The following is a 17,519-nucleotide window of genomic DNA, read 5'->3' on the forward strand; positions in this document are numbered from 1 at the left end:
GACCATTAGGCCCGTGTTAACGCCGTGGCCTTAGGGAATACCTTCCCCTTTCCATCTGGGTGGTTCTCTTTCCCGGCATCTGGACAGCTTTCTCAGGAACTTTAGCCTGCGGGAGTCCTGACCACTGCCAGAAGGTGAGGGTCAGGCCCTGGGAGGGAGGCTGCAATGCCTTTGTAGGACAGTGGCCTCAGGTCCCTGGGACCACATCATTGTCAAAGACAGAGGAGGCCCAGAGCTGGCCTTGTACGGGGGTGTCTGCTTACACAGGCCCAAAGGAATCTCCCCAGACTGAAACTCAGGTCTCAGAATGTCACTGAATGGAGAGTCTGGCTATACTCTGGAATGTGCCCCCTATAGGGAGCTACCCCTCCACTCCACACCCAGGCATCCCAGGATAGTTTTTCCTCATTAGAAGGGCCAGGTGAGAAGTCACAGAGAATCAGTTGGGCCAAATGGAGATTTCAGCCCCTCACAGCTACTGCTGGAGACAACTGACTTGCAAAGAGCCAGTGTGAAGTGCAGGCTGTGGTGTTTGTCCAGGTCAGGCTGGGAGGAGGCTCAGTGGGGCTGACGGCAGGAAAGTCAGTGGGGCAGAAGGTCCTCAAGGGTTCTGCATGGATCCCCTTTCTTTGAACTGTTGCCCCTCAGGCTGCCTCTCATTCCACCCCAGTCAGGCTCATAACATTTGCTTGGAGGAAAAAAGCTTCAATGAGCTGACCTTGGACTATTCTATTGGGTGTTATCTTCAGTGTTTCTCCCATTCCTTGGCTGAAAAAAAAAAAAAGAAGCAACTTACAGATGCTGAAACAAAACTGCCTAGAATGTGTTTCTTGATTTCAGGTCCTTTCTCCACGGGCCCTACTGCCTTGCTCTCCTAACCAAGATGATAACGGCCTCCTCGGGGCTCACTGGGTGAGCCTTAGCCTCGTCCTAGTCTGTCGGTCCTGTACAGCAGAGCTCCAGGACCTGTGCTGCTCAGACCCTGTCCCCACTCCTCCACTCCACCCCTTAGCCCCTGTGTATGTCGCAGGACAGTCCTCAAACTATTCATCACAGGACCTCTCACCCTAAAGGTATCGTGGAGACTGTTTCATAAAGTACTTTCCAGAGAACAACTATTAATAGGTCAGGTCAATTAAGAAGGTGTATATGAGTGGTATGAGGTGGTGGGAAGAATTTCCATGGACAAAAAAGTTTGGGAAACAGCATAGAATTAAGTTAAACAGGTTGTTTTCTGCCAGACACACTGGTGTGTGTTGTAAACCGTCAAGAACGTTGGGTGCAGGGTTTTCCAATCTATTTGATCTTTGCATAGCAGTTCTTAGCACCAATGGCCCACAGAATGCATTTTGAGGGGCACAAGTCTGGTAGATCTGCACATTTTTCTGATGCAAACACTGAGTATCTAGGGGGTAAAGCATAGCTAGTGATTGATGGGTCAAAAACTAAAAGATAACTCTCTGACTCTATGACCTTTGCAAGAGACTCCAAGTCCCCTGGGGAGGAGGAGAGGATGGTGCCTAGATTCCTCTTGCCAGTGTATTTTGGAGCCAGGTATCCAGACCTTCATGTTCAACAACAGACTCAGATTTCGGTTGCCCCTCATGTCCGTCCATCACCAGAACTCCCACTCCCCACTCCAGAGCCCTGGTGCTCTCAGCCTGTGTCCTCACCTCACAGATGAGCCCTTTCCTTTACAAGCATTGACTTTATAGGAGGAAACGTTGAGAATCGCCCCCTAAGTAAAGGGTGAGAGAGTGTCCACAGTTGTTCACCAGTTCACTTTGGGGCCCTGGCTGTGCTCATTTGGCAGGAGCTCCAGGAGCTCCCAGGAGCTCCTGGGGCGGCAGGAGGTAATCGGGGTTAAAAACAGGGAAAAGGAAACATGTTATACCCTGAAAAGAAAAAATGGCCGTCCCCAGGTAGCAGCGTGATCCTGCAACATAAAAACACAAACCATTATGCAACTGTGTTGTGCCCAAGGTCTCTCAAAGATGTCTGTGGCAGAGCTTTTCAAAGCGTGGTCCCCAGCCCAAAGCATCAACACCACGAACTTGTTAGAAATGCATATTCCCAGGCCCCTACTGACTCTCCCCATTTTAACAAGGTCCCTAGGTATTTATGATGCATGGTCAACCTGGAGAAGCATTGGTACATGGGGTCTGTGCCATTTGCAGTCCTCCCCAATTGGTACAACCAGGAGCAGACGGCCCCAGGTGACTCCTCTACAAGACTGGAGGTAAAATACTCACAGCCAGAGGATTGTCCCATGATTCCTTTTGGCTGCAGATCAAGCCTAGAGACTTCCAAAATTAAAATGCTTATCCTCAAAGAAGATTTTCAGGGGCATATTGTGAGAGCAGTTCTTCCCAGAAGTGGTGTAAAGAGGCTGCAAGGTGGCCCCTCCCCAAGCACTTCATGTCCTCTCACAGATCTTTCATGGGGGAGTGTGATCTCCACTGGGCTTACGTACCTTCTTGGTAAAGTCAGGTGCTGCAGCTCCCAAGCCCTGTGAGGGAAAGACACAGGTTAATTGAACGGGAACCACAGCCCTGAGGCTTGCTGTGTTCTGCTGCGATCCTGCACCTCCCGGCTTCCACTCTAAGACAGCCAGAAGTTGGGTGCAAAAAACAGTTCATGGGAACAGCTGTGTAGCCAATTTCAACTTCCTGTTTGGGAAAGCAAGCATGTTTTCTTGACTGAGTTACCATTTATGTCCAGGACAATGTCACGTTTGTTTGCTCTTCCCAACAGCCTCAACTCGAAATTACACCCTGGTTTAGGCCCATGTTCAAAATAAGACATTTCAGCTTCTTCCGCTTGTGTTTGCGTATGAATCTGGCATAACGATGGAGACAGACCTAACTTGGAAAGCTGCGGTCAGTAGCAGATCAGATCAAGCCCCACGAGCTTGGGGTGACCAACGTATTTCTCAGGAACTGAGTGGTTTCCTCGGAGTCTTGGGGTTTACAGAGCTGGAACCAGAAAAGTCCTGGGCATTCTGGGATGAGCTGAGCACCCTACTTGGGTGCACAGTATTCAAAAGAAGTTTTCTTTTTTTCCCTTACAACAAAACCTTGATTAAGATTTTGAGGTTCAGCTATTACTAAAACTGGCAATTTCTCAACTTAAACTTTTTTTTTCTTAGAAAAACAAAGCTCTGAGGTCTGGAAAAAAGAGCAAGTGGGGCAATGGGAAGCAGAGGCTATCAGCACAGCAAATGTTCAAGTCAAGAGGAAGAGGAATGAGCAGGGAAAACGAGAAGACAACAGAAAATGTGGGTGGGGAGCTGAGAAAAGGAGAGGGCGGACCCATGCGGGGCCAGTGGAAGGCCTGCAGTGGAGGACACCAGGCCAGAGGGGTAGGTTAAGTAACGTGGGCAAGGTCAAAGGCCCAGAGCTCCCTCCCAGGTGGAGTTTCCAAGAGAGAATGTGAGTTCCAAGACTACACACGCATTTACCCCGGTTAAATGTACTTTTACTGGCATAAAAATATGGCAGAAGAAAAAAGCTCATACGTGCTGTAGAAATCTTTCCATCCTTCCAGTGGTGAGTTTGGCGGCCAGACGCATTAAAGGGTGCACGGGAGGGAACTGCAAGAGAGGGATGCTGTGAGGGTCAGAGGCAGCTGGCAGCCGTAGCCCAGGGTTATGCGCACCCTTTCCACTCATGCTATTACAAATGGGTTTAATTTTCAGAGTAAAATCATTTCTGTGCCTAAGCTTGAAATTTTATGTTTTCAATAAAAAAATCGCCTGCCTTGATAGCAGGTTTCAATTCCAACACATCACTTAAAAATATCCCCTTAGGTTCAATCAGACTTTTATCTGCATCGACCCAAAGTTTTCTGTGCTTCTGGTCTGCAGTGAATCATCCTGAAGAAGCATCTCCACTTAGATGCTTTCTGGCTCCCCAGGTGTGCTCTCCTAAGGGAAGAAGTGGGAGGGCAGCACCCCTAACCCTCGCTACCAGATGCATTGTTTTCCTGGACGTCTTGCCTGTGACTGCCTGCTCGCACTCAGACATGCACCTGTGTCTTATCTGGTCTTTACGAGTCCTCCATGAGTCTGGCTCAGGGTGCAAGTTAATTTGTGTCACAGACTAGGTTTATCTTTCCCCTTCCACTGTCCTTCCTTTGTAGCGCCCACCTATGCACTACTGATGAATCTTTGCCTTTTAGGGTAAAAACAAAAAATACTTAGTTGGGTATTTGTTTTGTAAGGGTCTTATTGAAGATTTGGAAAGCCTTGATTATACAAATAAGTGACTTTCTAATGGTGAAATTGCAGTTGCTGTGACAGGGCACCTTTAATTTTATTCTATGCTCTTCCTGATAATTCTCAAATCCCTGTAGAAAGTCACTTACACGACCTATACCAGAGGGTAACTCAAGTTTATACTAAGAAAGTTAGAGGGGATGCTTGTTATTGGAACAGAACACACACACCGTAATGGTTATGGATCAGTATTGGGGGATGGTTGCTTTGCACTTCACAAAACACTTTTCAAATTTTTAAAAACAGAGGGTAATACGGAACAATATAAATAGAGCTCCATGTTTGCTCTTCTTTGTATCTCTGTTTAAGTGCATAATAAAACGTTATTTCTTACTTATTTTTCCTTTTCTATAATTTATTCTCTACCTTTTTCTGTCAGCCTCCTCCCACCTCCACTCCAGAAAGGGAGACGCATCATCCCTACAGCCCTGGGGAAAGGCACCTAGGAAGCTGCAGAGAAAGTGTCGAAGGCCCCCTGCTTTTCTGCGGATCTGCACTCACCAATTACAGAGGGATAAAAGGCATCCAGAGGAGAGGGACTTTTACAGAAAGATGATTACGGTACAACACTGACCCCAGTTTTAACTGCGTGTGTTGGCTCCTGAGTTCTGGAGTAGTGGAATAAAAACTGAATAAGAAAAACACCATTTTAGTACTAGGTGTCATTTGCTATAAAGTGGAAGTTGCATGCCCTTGCTACTGGGTGGGGCAGTACTCACCCTTTTGTATATGCCTTGATTATCCTGGAAAGAGAATTGTGAGGGGAATTACATGAAACTTTATTGTGTCAAGTAACTGATAGAATTTTCAGTATAAGTTACACCATACGCTCATATAGGATTTACCTTAATATTATGAAATAGATTGCCAAGCTAAAAAGAAATGCATCACACAAACTTAATAAGACTAAATCAAGTTGATGCAGGATCTTATGAGAACAAAGTTTCCAGCAACACACTATTATTTTAAAACTTAATCTCATTTTACCCTTTCAAGCCTTAGAGGAAAACATACTCTATGATGTATAGAAGTGATATCCTAATCTAATCCCAAGTAACTGTCTGAATAAGATCTGGAATAAAATAACGATTGCAATTTTTAATTTGCTGCTGGGTATGCCCTAGAATTCAGCTTTTTTGATGGTGCTTTCAACTGACCAAACTTTTTTTTCCTAAAAGCTTTCAAGATGAATCTTCACTGTCCCTGCAGAAAGCACGGTTTTTCGTGTCTCAGTCCTTGTGAGAGCACCACCTTGCCCTCGTTTGCATGGATGACAGCCTGGGAAAGCCTGTCTAGGCAGCATGTTCTACTCAAGGATGCTGTGAAGAGGGGACCTCACCAAACAACAGGGAGATTCCATGGCTGTATTTTATTGAACTGCTAGAGATGATTACTGTGAATGCTGTTTTAAATATGTTGATCTAGCTATTGATCATTCGTGTCTCATTTATATTTAAGCATCATTAAATCAGCCCCAACTCCAATTAAGATAGAAATGAGAGTTTTTGATAATACTTCCCGTGAATATGATTATATCTTCCTGTAAAGTTTGTGGCAAGATTCTGCAGCAGCTCCGTCTGTCTCTCTCTCTGTTTTGTACATTCAGGCACACCTATGCATATGGGCACAGACATGCTACAGGGGGTGGGCAAAAGTAGCCTTATGGTTGTTCGGATGGAAAATAATACAGGGATTAGTAAGGATACAGGAATAACTCTGTGTTTCACATACAACTGTAAACCTGTTTTTGCCCAGCCTGTGTAATTATCCGACATCACTGAATAGCAGAGGTTCTGTGGAGGTTCACTCTATTTCTTTATAATTATCACTTCTAAAATTTAGTATCTTTACAGCTTTTGGTCTTTTTGTCAGCACCTGTTTGCTCTGTGTGTATGTTCTGAAAATTTACTGTACAAACAATTGTGTGTTTTTTTTGTACCATGGTTTTCAATTTTATACCATTACCTTTTAGACCAAAAAAAAAAGAAAGGAATATAAAGGTGTTTTTTCAGTTGCTAAACACCACTCTCAACATTTTATATGCACCTTCCTTGCTTTGATCTTTTCTTTCTACAAAAAATATTTTTAAATGTACACTTTATCTTGTTTATTTATTTCCCTAACTAGAACATGAGTCCCGTAAGAACAGGCACTTTTGTCTGTTTTGATCACCACTGTATACCCCCAGCACCTGGCAAATGGCATGCTTTCAATAAATATCTTTTTTGAATGGATGAATAGTAGGGCTGTGTTTACAAGAATCTGTCTCCCCTTTTCCCGTATAAAATTCTTCTGATTTCATGTAGTGACCAGAAACACAAAACACAAAGATTTCTCAGTTTGCAGACCATAATACTTTCCTAGTGGCCTTGTAATAAGAATTCCCTGGAGACACAGACCTGGACTCTTCTAGAGACCAGAACCCGAAGTGGACATATAGCCCAGGTAAATCACTCAGACGTTGGGTTGTAGAGGAAACCAAAGCCCCAGGAGAAGTGACACAACAAATGTTACACTTCAAGGCAGAAGAGCCACAATCTCTCTGTTAATAGCTTTAAAATATTGGTAGTTTTAGTCATTAAGCGATGCCTTGCTCTTTTGCAATTGGAAGCAATGGACAAGATCAGCTATGGGAAAATGGAGAAGAGGGAAGGAAATTCATCCCAAGTGGGTCCTTGCACTTGGGGAGCCACACACCCAATTCAATACTGAGGGCAGCAGATGTGATAGCCACACTCCCACTTCCTCTGCTTATGCGTGGGACCCACACAGCTTTCACGTGAGGGATGAGGAAGCCCCTTCGGTGTGAAAGGCAGTTGCAAGGAGATGGAGAACTTTGAGTTCTCAGCCTGAATTCCTGCTCCGGGTACCAAGGTTGAAAAGATCAGTTTTAAAGTTGAGAGATGACAATTGTCTTCAAACATACACATAACAGTAAACTGAAAATAAGGATAAATGGGCATGATACATTTATGAAGTTTAAGAGAAAAAGTGATGTCTGAATCTTGAAGAATGGAAGTTAGTTGCATCAAGAAACAATAACATCTAGCACTTAAGTGCTGTCACTTCGATCTTGCAGACACCATTGAAAATACTTCACAAATATTAAAACAGTTTAGCTTCAGCCTCATGATGACTATTATTTCCATATTATAGGTGGCAAAGCTGAGACACAGAGTGATTAAGAAACCTGTGGAGGTTTAGCTGATGTGGGTTTTAAAGCCAGGTACTTTGGCTGTAGAGTCTTGGCTGCTAACCACAGCTGGCAAAGGAAGCAAAGGCATGTTTTGGCTAAGCGTGAGATTGTGGAAAGATACAAGGGCCCGGTGCATGTGGAGAATAGTAAGAACTTCATTGTGGCTGGAGCACAGTATACTGTGCGTCAAGGAGGTGAAGGAGGAAGAGGAGATGCAGTTCAAGATGAAAACATATCATCTATGCCTAGAATCATGGAGTCTACCCTGGTGTCACCCTCTCTTACTTTGTTTTTTTAAGATTTTATGTATTTACCTTTAGGCAGAGGGGAAGGGAGGGAGAAAGAGAGGAAGAGACACATTAATGTGTGGTTGCCTCTTGAGTGCCCGCTACTGGGGACCTGACCTGTAACTCAGACATGTGCCCTGACTGGGAATGGAACCAGTGACCCTTTGGTTCACAGGCCGGCACTCAATCCACTGAGCCACACCAGCCAGGGCCCTCTCTTACTCTAGAGTGAATCAACATTTACTTTATATCCACTGAAATATTTCTGCCGTGGCTACTGTAGTTACTATTAGGTCCTTTACATAAAATCTATTGTTTTGCAGAACTGCCAAATCATAATACATCAATTTGAAATGTGTGTTAGGCTATATCATAATTTAGTCAATTCATGTAATTAGATATGTATATGTGATTATGATCATTGTAAGAATACAGATGAACTACTAATATCTTACAGTAATTAATATTTAAGAAATTCACTTATTTCCTAAAGCTATATTCTTACACAAACACACACACAATTTCTTCTGTAGTTAGCAAGATAGTGTCCTTAATACTGATACCAATTGTGATATACATGTGTACTGCTATAACTAAAAGAATTATCATATGTATATTAGGTTTTTTTTACCTTAGGTTGCCTAGAAAGAGCTGCCCAATATGCCAGTTGCTAAAATAAATGAGGAAAATGAATTAAAGGTAAGTATAAATTCCTTAGTCAACAGCATTCTATCACAACACATATAATTCTAAATTTGTCCCATTTATGAACCTTGTATTATCTTCTCACACAGTAACAATGAGTTTCAACCCAACTGTCAGGATACCGTTAATGAGACCATGAAAACAACAATGGCAAGTCCTGCTGCTGCCAAGAATCTGCTCTTAAAATAGTTTTAAGTGAACATTATCCACACGGTATTTTCAAGGCCAAGACTAACTAAAACCCTCACATTACTGAACATCAGTGTACCTCCAGCTGCACAATATCCAGGCCATCTGGAGAATCATCTAAAGGTGGAGGATATCCTATTGTGAGAAATCATAAAAATATCAATTAGGAGAAAAGAGGTCATAGTATTAAGTGTTAAATATTTACCATGGAAAACATATAGACATTCTAGAAATACAATGTTGCTAAAAAGGGTTAACGAAGAAAACAGACTGTACCTACCACCAGCAAATCTGAGATTTGTGCCAAAATTAATTTAAAGTAGTATTTTAAAAAATTTATTGGGAGTTAACAGTACAAGAGTTAGCAAGTCAGGAAAAGAGGGCAAAAATTCCCAGGTAACAATCTAATCTGTATTTTGATGGAATTTATGAGGATGGAATATCAGGAAATGGTGTCAACAAGTATGTGCATCAGAGTCACTCTTGGGACATTTAGGAAATGTGGACGCCTGTCTCTCTGCTTCACCAGATTCTCTGGGGGGAGGGGTGTGGGAGGCCACCACCGGCATGCAGATGGACTCTGTGTGGGTCAACTGTTATCTGACCCAAATGAAGTCTTCATCCCATGTGCTTTGATACAACTCTTGGAGGAACAGCTAATACTGCAATTGAAAGAACCAACTAAGTAGATCAAAACTAAGCAGACGAAATTAAATGTGATAAATGTAAAACCCTGAATTGAGATTTTTTTAATGTGAAAAAGAAAATATCTGGCTCAAGGGTAGTATATTGTTTTTTAAAATCTTAATTGATATTTTGTTCCCTGAGATCTCTCTATGAGCTAAGAAAAAGCTAAAAACTAAGGCAATCTTGTGCTATATTCAAGTAGCAGTGTCCAAATCTTGAAAGGTAACAGTCCTACTTAAAGTAACAGGATGTGTAAAAGAAACTGAACAGTTTTTGTTGGTAAAGGGAAAAATTGGGAAGTGTATGTTAACTACCTTCAAATATTTTGAGAACTGTCATAAAAGATTTTAGTCTTATTCTACATACCCCCCACAGGAAATAGCTAGGTTTAATGGTTAGAAGTTATATGTGATCAGATTTCAGCTTAGTGTAAAGAAGTTTTTGATGACTGGCACCATTCAAAAATGCAGGTTAATTCAAACCAGCTTTATAAGGACTTATTGAAAGGTTATGTGTTAACAGTACAAGGAGAAAGACCATAGACACCCTACCCTCAGGGAATATAAAGTCAAATAGAAAAATGAGGGTGGTGGATATAAATATATAGACAGATAGATAAAAGGTAACAAATTTCCAAAAGTGTTATATAAGCAAGGTTCTATTGGAGTCCAGAGGAGGCAGCTACTGGCTGTCTCAGGCTGGTAGTGAGTTGGGTGTTACTGAAAGTAATCAAATAGGAAAATCATAAAGGCAGTCCCTGTTCTCCATGAGATTAATCAAATGACTTTCACAGTTCCTTGAAATACTTAGGGTTTATGATTATACTATAGGACATAGTTAAAAAAAATTTTACACTGTTTGAAATATATTTTCTGTTTAAATATCTTTTCAAAGATTTGTACTGCCTTAAATGAAATTTCTAAATAGTTCATGTTTACAACTGTAGCTGTTTTGCCACCACATCCTTCCCTGCATCACATGGAGTGTTACCTGAAGATGGGGAACGGATTCCGACTAACTGACCCCGTCCAGACCTCACCCTGGTTCCCTACAAACACGTTGGTTTTGGGAAGTTGGTGAAGCGATGCCAGCGTCTTGTCAGCACCTCGGAGAGCGCCCTGTCCTGGAAGCTGTGGGGCCTCCCCTGGGTTTTTAGGGATCCTGCGTCCTGGGAGCCCACAAAAAGGCTATGAAAAGATTCCTTTTTCCTGTATGCACTCCTACCCAGCCCCTCTCCAAATGCCCTCAACCTCCAGTCTTGGGGACTGTAATCGAAATTCTACCATCTCTAGTTCTATTCAGAATTCTGGGACACAAATGTGTTATGAAGTTGAGATTTTCCCCGAATCCTATTTCCTCACAGTTTCCATGGCACATGTTCAGGGCAGTAAAAGTATGTAGTCGGGGGTGAGGGGAGAAGTTGCCTCATTTGGTAAAAGGCTGTGACATCTAGCTCTGTTCACCCTCTCTTAAAGGTCATGGACAAATGAGAAACCATAAATTGAAAGGGTAGAAATGAGGGTAGGTAAAGGAATTAAGTTTTTCTTCCTCCAAAAGGATCAAGGAATGTTTCAGTCTTAGATCTCAGGCCAGCTGGAGTCTGATGAAGGGGTCACCTTACCTGTGGAGGGATTCTGTAGCAGGCAGAAGCAGTAGATGGCCAGGATGGAAGGGAAGGGGAGAAAAAGATGTTTCATCCTTAAAATCCAGTTGCTCTTTGCTAACCAAAGATGTATGCTGCTAGGACAAGAGTTGAGAATTTCCTGAAGTTCCACAGGTAGAGACAACCCTCTGCAGGTCCGATTGTCTGATAAGCCCAGTAAAAAAAAATACCTTTATTTCAATGTTCCAGAGTCCATTTGCTGAGCACCAATGAGCTTTGCACAGGAGGACCCTAGCTTTCTCGTAAATATTGTGCTGGGCCCTTATTTGTGAGATAATATCCTCCTGGTGTCAGCATTGTAGAGAGTCATCTTTTTCAACTCAGCAATAAAAATAAAAAATGGAGAGTCATAATTGTTATTCTATAGTGGTTTAAGAAACATTTCTGACTCAAGAAAGGCTTTTTCTCTTTTTTTAATCAAAGAACTAGACATAAATCTGTAAACTCTTGCACAATAAAGTCATGTTTCCAAAGAAGCTGTTTCTTTCCCATCATTAACAAAGGATGTTTTGTCTTCTTTGGTGCATCTGAGAAGAACAAAAGTTGGTATCTGGGATGTACAACATTACAAGAAACTCAAAAGTTCAATTAAGGTTCTTTTTTAAAAAAATATGGTTGAAAATTGGACTCTAAGGTTTCTCCAGATTTATTTACACAAGCAAGTTAAATATGTTCAGTTAAATCAGTATTTGAGGAGACATGACAATGCCTAAAGATAATACTCCATCTACTATTTTTATTTGTTTTTAGACATCTCACATATGTTATTTCATGTAATTCTCACCAAAAACCCCTGCAAGAAATGCACTACTATCCTAATTTTATGAATGGGGAAATTGAGGCTGGGAAAGATGAAGGAACTTGTCCAAGGTCACCAAGCCATCAAAGACACAGATCAGGAATTTGAACTCAAGGATGGAATCACATCTTCAAGAGTGTGGGATTATAGTTGTTTTCTTTTTTTTCTAAAAAGAGTCTCCTTGATATTGGAATGGGATAGAAAGGAGAAAAATTGAAGTTGGCTATTATTTTTGCAAAAGAAGAAACATACATGGCATATATTAAATATCTTTGGGCTTTTTTCATCATGTCTATCTTTAAATTTTGCTCTTTAAGGACTACAACTGCTGAATGCTTACAATATGCCTAAAACATTACCTTAGTCATATTATATAATTTTTAAATGAATAAAAAATTTAAGACTAATCTTGGGTAGGAGCTGCTGAACATAGACTGCTTATGATTTAAAATATTGTATTTTGCCCTAAAATGTCTCATGAATAACAGAGTGGGAATTATGAACTTCTTTATAGCCATAATATTTTGTCTATTTCTTTGAACAGTGAGAAATAGAGATTTCTATTATAGGATTTATCATTTTTGTTTAGGAAGAATGACTGAAGGAAAGGCAGAGATTTAACCACCAGGCAGAGATTATTTCTTTTGTATAAAAATATACCCACTGCTTACAAACAAGCCCTTACCTAACGAAAGAAGAAAACGAATAAATGCTTTTTGAACATAAACCACTTATATGGAACTAAACACAACTACTAGTGGACATTTTAGACACACAACACATACATAATGGCAATGGTTTTAGCAGTTTTACTAAGTATAAACCAAAAAGTAGTTTTGAACGTGTAGTCTGTGTCAACCAGTGAACTAGGTGATCTATACACAAACATACCTTGTTTCGAATAATCTTCTGCAATAACTTTGATTTGTACCAAATTTATTTTGTTTCTTTTGCATATTTTGCCCATAATATTTCTCATGTAATCAGGCTAAAAATTAAAATGCCATTTTTTAAAAAATATTTTTTAAGTTTATTTATTTATCTTTAGAGGGGAAGGGAAGGACAGAGGGAGAGAAATATCAATGTATGGTTGCCTCTTGTGTGTCCCCTGCTGGGAACTGGCCTGCAACCCAGGCATGTGCCCTGACTGGAATCGAACTACGATACTCTGGTTCACAGGCCTGTGCTCAATCCACTGAGCTACACCAGCCAGGGCAAAATGTCACTTTTAATAATAACCAGAAATGGGAAAAAGGAACAAACAAGAAAAAATTTGCATTCAACAACCTTATTACAGAAGAAATTGCGTCCTCCCCACCTCCAAATTCATATACTGAAGCCATGATCCCCCCCATGTGACTGTGTTTGGAGATGGGGCCTTTAAAGAGGTAATTAAGGTTGAGTGAGACACAAGGATGAGACCCTAATCTGACATGACTAGTGTCCTTAGGAGAAAAAGAAGAGACACCAGAGCTCTCTCTCTCTACATGCTCACAAACAGAAGAGGCTCTCACAGGACCCAGCAGGAAGGCGCTGTCTGAAAGCTGAGAAGAAAAGTCTCATCAGAAACAATCTTGTTGGCATTTTGCTTGATCTTGTGCTTCCAGATTCCAAACTGTGAGAAAATAAATGTCTGTTGTTTAAGCCACCTAGTCTGTGGTCTTCTGTTATGGCAGCTCAAGCAGACTAATATAAATACAGAGATTTTTAGCCTATTCAATGCAATAACTTAAAAATAAAATAATAAAATGAAAAGTAAAAGTTGGAAACTCCCATCATTTCAAATGATATGATTATCTACCCAGTGCAGTCCAAAGGAATCAACTGGCAAATTATCAGAATGCATAAGAGTTAACCAAAATAGCCAGATTTAAAGGAAACTATTTTCAGGAACAATCTGCTTAGAAACAAGCAAAAATTAATTAGAAAATGTAAAAAGCTTTACAAACTATAAAATACTGAGAACTAAGCCAAATAATAAATGTGCAATATATTTTTAAAAGATAACCATAAAATTTTACAGACATAAAGGAATACATGAATAAATGGAAAAGCATATCAAGACCCTTGATGACAAGGTTCAATCTTTTTAAAAGTTCAACGGATGGCAAAGTAATCTATAAGGTCAGTATAATCATTATTAAAATTCCAAAATGGCTTTTCATGGAATTTAAAAACTGATTTTGAAATTAATCTGGGGGAGAAAATATTGAAGAGTATTCAAGAAATTTTTGGAATAAAAAAGAATGATACTTTGTCAATATCAAAATGTACTACAGAGTAGTAGCAATTGTTATATTGCAGTAGTCATTTTGTTATTGATCCAGTAACAGATAAATAGGTCAATGAAATGGAATAGTCTTCCAACAGATCAGTTTAATACAGAGTAAAGGTGGCATTGCAAGCCAGTGCGAAAATGATGAACTACTTGATAAAAGGTATTTAGGACAATTGGCTATCCATTTGGCAAAAAAAAGCCTTATTTTATGCTATAAATTAAAATAAGTTCCTTATCCTGGCTGGTCTAGCTCAGCTGGTTAGAGCACCATCCTGTAAGTGGAAGGTTGTGGGTTTGATTCCTGATCAGGGCACCTACCTAGGTTGTGGGTCTACCCCTGGTCTGGGTGCATTCAGGAGGCATTCCATCCATGCTTCTCTCTCACACTGAGGTTTCTCTCCCTTCCTCTCTTTCTAAAAGGCAGTGAAAAAATGTCCTTGGGTGAGGATAAAAAAATAAATTCTAGAGTATTAATGGATTAAAGCTAACACACACACACTTATATAAACTGCTATATTAGGAAAAAATAGAGTATGTATTTGAATGGAAAATTGCTCTTGAGCAAAACTCAAAATAAGGAAGCCATTAAGAAAAGACTAATAAAGTGGATTATATTTTGAAAATATCTGTATGAAAAATATACCTTAACCAATATTAGCAAAGAAAATACAGAGTAGGGTATTTTCAACAACTCTACAGATTCGTATAATACAAAAAGAAAGAGAAAGAGAGACAAAGAACGAGCAGGGGAGGGAGGAAGAGAGGAAAGGAGGAAGGAAAGAGGCAGACAGGCAGGCACAACCTAAATGTCCTTCATAGAGAGAATATTAAATAAACTATGGAATATCCATAATATGAAATTTTATGCAACTGCTAAAAGGAATAAGATCTATATGTATTGACAAGTCAATCTCTTTGCAGCATAATGAATAAAGAAAAAGTTACCAAATTACTCACCACATTGGTCTACTATCAGTTTGTTTCTATTCATAACAACCCCCCCCCAAAAAAAACTTAGTTGTTTAAACAATTATTTGTTTAGCTCAAATTTTTGCAGGTCAGTAATTTGGGCTGGGTTCAGTTTGTCAGTTTTTACAGTTTGGGCTAGGCTCAGCTGGTCAGGTGGACTCACTCAGGCATTTGAATCAATTGATAAGTACACGGGGGTGTCTGGAATTTTTTTCCATTTACTCTCTCACTCTTTAGGTGACTAGCCCAAGCTTATTTTCATGCTGGTATCAGAGTTCTAACACAGCGAGAGTGGAAGCTACAAGGCCTCCTGCACCCTACAGTTACAACTGGCACACCACCACTCCTGCATTACATTGGTCAAAGCAGTCGCAATGCTAGCAAGATTCAAGGGTTGGGAAAAATAAACTCCACCTGTGAATGAGAGGCGCTGAAAAGTGGTAAGGCCAATCTTACAATCTACTAACCTCCACTCATGTACAAGTTTATTAAAATAGCACATGTAATTCTGTAAGTCCCTATGGAGGTAAATGCAAAGAAAAAGGGTGAAGTGCTACATACCATCCACAAAAAGCAGTGATTCTAGAGAAATGGATTGCAGGAGGGTCATAAAAACTTTTCACACTACCTATACTTCAAATTTTTGCATTAACTATTAATGAATTACTTGTGTAAGTAAAACTAAATTAAAAAATTTAATAAACTCCAAACACTATTATTAGTAAGTAGATTAATATAGGTAAAGACCTGAACTTACATACTCATATATGAAAAATCAACTCTTCTCTTTCAAATTACATTTACTTTTCCAAAGTGCTTCATTTGGGGGCCATTATTAAAAAGGTGTGACCAGTGGATTTGTCATTGCCAAGCCAATTTAAGTAGACATAATTTTTTAAATAAATGAATCATCATGTTGACTTCCCACACCGTTTGAAACAGAAGCAAACACCAGAGAATTACACTAAAAATCCCTTCTCCTTCCCACATTAAACTAGCTTCTACTTTATAAATGGTTATTATGATAAACCTCAGCAGGCTTTCAAGGAACTGAACTTTAATCTGTAGAACATAAAAAATGGAATTTCAAAATCGATTATAAATTTCTATGTTCAAAGTGTAATTCCCTGAGTTCTTGCGGTACCCAATGCCCTTCAAGAATTGTTTGGGTCTAAAGCAAATCATGATGCAGGTACAAGAGCTAATGTTTGAGGGCATTTGTCTATGAACAGGATTTCATAGAAAGTAGTGACAGGTCTGTTTCAGAGGCTGGCTGTTAAATCCTCAAAAAGCTGTTTGGTGGCAGAAAAGGCCAACCTCTCCCTCCTGCTAACACTGTCCCCACCCACTTGAATATGATCTTGTTTGCTATTTAGTAGTAGCAGGGGATGGGACAGTCACAGAACTTCAGGAGAGCCAGGATGTGCTAAAAGACAAGATCCATGAGAGTCACAACCATGCTTTTACCTATTTTATACTTTCCTTCGTCAAGAGTTGTGTCAGTCACTTGTCCACCAGTCTTTAGCTCCATGAATACCTTTCCTTAGTCTCTTCTGATCATGGAAAGCTGGAAACCTGCAAAATAAACTTTCTTCCCAGTTGGTTTCTGTCAATGGAAGAGGAATTTGAAAGATGGGAGTGAGAGGCATTTGGTTTTTTTCTGCTTTGGGTGATGCCTCCACCAGAGATGGTGATTGAAACAGCAGTCCGAGTAGGGACCCCATTGCTCTTAGTGGCCAAGGAACAAAGGCTCTGTGAACACCACTTTTCCTTATGTTTCTCCAGCCCAGTGGGTAGATGGGACTTTCTGCAGTTGCTAGCCTATGGAAAATGTCACTTTGTACCATTTTGCACTTCCAATCAATTTCCAGGATGATGTATTTATAGTTTTATTGATGCACCCTGTATTCGAACTGTATAATTTGATAAATTTTAACATACATCTATCCACTGTGATACTATCATTACAATACAAATAACAAACATATCCACCACCTCTGAAAGTTTTTCTTGCTCCTTTATAGTCTCTCTCTCCTCTTCATCTGCCACTGACCTGCTTTCTGTCATTGCTTGCATTTTCTAGAATTTATGTAAATGGAATGACTATGTACTATATTTTAAAATCTGAATTCTTTACTCAGCATAATCAAACTGACGCAAGTTGCTGTGTTTTTAATGATTTATTTTTTCTGTTGTTGCTGAATAGTGTTCCACTGTATGTGTGGATCACAGTTTGTGTTTTCATTCAGCTCCTGATGGACATTTGGGTTGCTCCCAGTTTGAATGGCACATTCGTAATGCGCTATTACAAATAAAGCTGCTATGATCATTTGTGTATAAGTCTTTGTATCTGCTTTCATTTCTCTTGGGTAAACACCTGTGCTTGGAGTGATTGGATCATAGGGTAGTTATATAGCTAACTTTTTAAGAAATAGTTAAGTTGCTTTCCAAAGCCATATTGTTTTAATTT

At 40.1% G+C, this 17,519-nt stretch overlaps 1 protein-coding gene across 1 annotated transcript; it reads right to left on the minus strand.

The window, feature by feature from the left end:
• Window positions 1-1,888: 1,888 nt before the first annotated feature.
• Window positions 1,889-11,037, minus strand: NMS (neuromedin S). The gene is made up of 8 exons (XM_037056727.1): window positions 10,962-11,037; window positions 8,733-8,788; window positions 8,391-8,429; window positions 4,996-5,019; window positions 4,851-4,904; window positions 3,518-3,592; window positions 2,474-2,509; window positions 1,889-1,936 (listed from the first exon to the last, which is right to left on the minus strand). The coding sequence occupies exons 1-8, from the start codon at window positions 11,035-11,037 to the stop codon at window positions 1,889-1,891; spliced, it is 408 nt and encodes a 135-aa protein (XP_036912622.1).
• Window positions 11,038-17,519: the final 6,482 nt, after the last annotated feature.

This window comes from Sturnira hondurensis, unplaced genomic scaffold (genome assembly GCF_014824575.4).
Source record: "Sturnira hondurensis isolate 20B ecotype Veracruz unplaced genomic scaffold, ASM1482457v3 Scaffold0009178, whole genome shotgun sequence".
Lineage (NCBI taxonomy): Eukaryota > Metazoa > Chordata > Mammalia > Chiroptera > Phyllostomidae > Sturnira > Sturnira hondurensis.